Source organism: Monopterus albus, unplaced genomic scaffold (genome assembly GCF_001952655.1).
Source record: "Monopterus albus unplaced genomic scaffold, M_albus_1.0 scaffold483.1, whole genome shotgun sequence".
In the NCBI taxonomy this organism is placed as follows: Eukaryota; Metazoa; Chordata; class Actinopteri; order Synbranchiformes; family Synbranchidae; genus Monopterus; species Monopterus albus.
The window spans coordinates 302581-305539 of NW_018128363.1; the positions used below are offsets into that span (position 1 = coordinate 302581).

Sequence of the window (2959 nt, forward strand, 5' to 3'; positions counted from 1 at the left end):
ATCGGTCGAATTCTCCTCTCCAGTACCCTGGCATAGACTTTCCCGGGGAGGCTGAGGAGTGTGATCCCCTTATAGTTGGAACACACCCTCCGGTCCCCCTTCTTGAAAAGAAGGACCACCACCCCGGTCTGCCAGTCCAGAGGCACTGTCCCCAACCGCCATGCGACGTTGCAGAGGCATGTCAGCCAAGACAGCCCCACAACACCCAGAGACTTAAGGTACTCAGGGTGGATCTCATCCACCCCCGTTGCCTTGCCACCGAGAAGCTTTTAACTACCTCGGTGACTTCAGCTTGGGTGATGGACGAGTCCACCTCCAAGCCCCTGGCCTCTGCTTCCTCATCGAAAGACATGATGCTGTCTCCTCAACCCCAGCGTCTTAAGTCATATTTATGAGAAAAATACTTTTCTTTTCCTTTATTGAATGAAATGCGCTTCTGTAGTGGGCTACAATGAACAAATTTTCATAGTCCTGCTAGTTGTGCTTACGTTAATCACAACTGAAAGAATAGAATAGTAGCACTACTGGCAAAGCTCGCTAGTACAAGCAGTGCTACCTGGACTACCCTCATTAGTCACGTAACAATAGCCTTTTTTGTCCATAAATTTATGACTAGTTCTTTTACGTAAATTCTGCTAGTTTAGGCAGGGTCACTGTAATTTGAAAGTCGTCACCGGAAATGTAGTGTGGTATATATTCACACTAACATGACGAAGTTAATACGTTGCAGTTACTCAATCTGTCCACCGGAGTAAAACCTCATGACCAAATACTGGCTGTTTAGAACATTTAATTGGCTTTTCATTGACAGATAAAGTATGTATGTTTACCAAGTTTATTTATTATTAAATTAGCACCAAGGAACACAGAGTTGGTGTTTCTAACGGAAACAAAAGAATTCAGTCGTTCCTAATACACAACTTCTGCAATTTTACTGGAGGTGACACAAGAAAGTAAATATATTTGCTATAAATAGATTTACTGGATCCAAGGACAGCTCCTTTTTATATAATTATTAAAGAGAAGTTGCATTATATTGAGAGGTGTTGCTAATATTCTAACCCTCTCATAGATGTAGCTGGGGAGGAAAGAAAGAGATCCTTCTGAATATAATGTAGTCCAATACAACACCACCTTTAACAATGACCTCAATAATAAGCTTATAATTGAAATGATAGATTTATGACAATTTCACCAAAAACAAACATGTTGAGCTTCATAAACACAGAAGTGTTGCACTGAAGTGCATACAACTGGACAGGTGTACCTAGTAAAGTGGCCGATGAGCGTATGTTTATCTTTTTATGTAAACCGAGGGACACCTGCATGACACACTGGTGCCAGTTATTGCTGTTAGTGCCTCTCTCTGTCTTTTTTTGACAGTTTGTGTGTTTTCAGAGTCATGTGGAGTCCTAACTTGTCCTGCCTAACCAACGGATGTGTGTTCAAACCAGAATAGCTGGTAGGAGAGCGGGGCCGACCCCAGGGACAACAGAAGAAAACAGAAACTGTGGAGTTTCTAGTGTGATGAACGTCACACTTCATCACCTGCCTGCCTGCGACCCGGCTTCCTGCACACAACTCTCAGATGCCTGCTCTGCATGTCCCTGCTTACTGTAAAACTAACACCAGATAAATGCCTGAAAAACTGCTTGCAAAATATTTCACTGTGGGAGATTTAAACCAAGACATGGAGGAGCCATTATTATCTCTGAAATCTGGGGCTTTCTTTTAGCTATCACATGATGGTATCGAGTATCGAACTTGCCTGTACATTCTACTTGAGCAGCTCTTGAGTTTCACCAGAGCTCACCACCTTGAGACGTTTCAAGGCTGACACTCATATTTTTAGAATAAAGTAGCAGAAAGCTGGTATTACGTGACAACCTTTTTATAGGTATCTTGTTTAATGCCAACATTTCTCAACTTGTTTCCTCAAGGCTTCCACTGTCGTCAGAGCAGAAAAGTTTGGGGAAAGTATCCAAACTTTTATCAGATGCTCACACTGAAGAATCAAAGACTGTTGGACTACTGTAAAACTATTTTTTGGCACCAAAAATCCTGGGATATGTTGAGCTTTTGTGATTAATTAATTAAAACCAACCTTATGTGTGTCAGTGTCAGCTGTCCTTACCTGCTGGGCTGCTGAGCCTGCTCTGACGTCTGAATATGATGAACCAGAGAGCCAGAGCCAAGATGGACCCGACTATGGCCAGCACCACAACGCTCCACAGAACCAAACCTGGCACCAGCACTGAGTTGTGCGGCGTGTTAGAGGCATGTAAAACCAGGGGCGGCGCTGGGGAAAACAGACACATTCACCACCTCAACAGAAAAAGATGCTCAACAGCTGCAAACTCAAGTGATTACATCAGATATGAGTCTAACTGGAATTTATAAGCACTGATTTGTTCCTAGAGGAGAAGACAGGCTGCTTTAAGATCTACAGAGGTATTTATCCCATCAGACAGTACTGTTTTAATGACTGCTCAGTCCATTAGCAGCTGGAGGTGCAAGTCCTCAAATGGTTCACACCAACAAGGAAATAAAAACAGGTAGATCAGGTGGAAACAACATGTCTCAGGTTTGAGTTTGGCAGCAACAATTCAAGTCAACATCTAAAAGTGGACAAGAGAGGTTAAGTCCAACTAGGTGTAGAAACAAGATGAGCAGATTCAGGCACAGCTGCTGTGTTCACGAGGCAGATACGACGCTTTTAGAGGAGGAATAACGGATTCAGTGAAACTCACCGGTCAGTGGTTCCATTCTGTTTGAGATACAGATGCGGACCAGGCGGTCCCACTTCATACCAGGGGGACAGCTCGGCTTGTTCATGGCTGAAACAGAGGGAGCAGTGAAGAGACAGCTGCGGCGTTAGTGACACAAACCAAAGAAACAGACCTGTGAGACATGGAGCGATGGGAGGGAGGGTTTGTTAAATGAAGGCAGAAACCCCAAC

At 43.7% G+C, this 2959-nt stretch overlaps 1 protein-coding gene across 3 annotated transcripts in view; it reads right to left on the reverse strand.

Moving 5' to 3' along the window:
* The window catches only part of LOC109952650 (tumor necrosis factor receptor superfamily member 13C-like), a 9109-nt gene that overhangs the window by 3992 nt on the left and 2158 nt on the right, over positions 1-2959 (reverse strand). For all 3 annotated transcript variants that reach the window (XM_020587830.1, XM_020587831.1, XM_020587832.1), the window contains 2 exons: positions 2751-2837; positions 2135-2299 (listed from right to left, as the gene is read on the reverse strand). In XM_020587830.1, the coding sequence (XP_020443486.1) occupies positions 2135-2299; positions 2751-2835 (250 nt within the window). In that variant the 5' untranslated portion in view covers positions 2836-2837. The remainder of the gene's footprint in view (positions 1-2134; positions 2300-2750; positions 2838-2959) is intronic.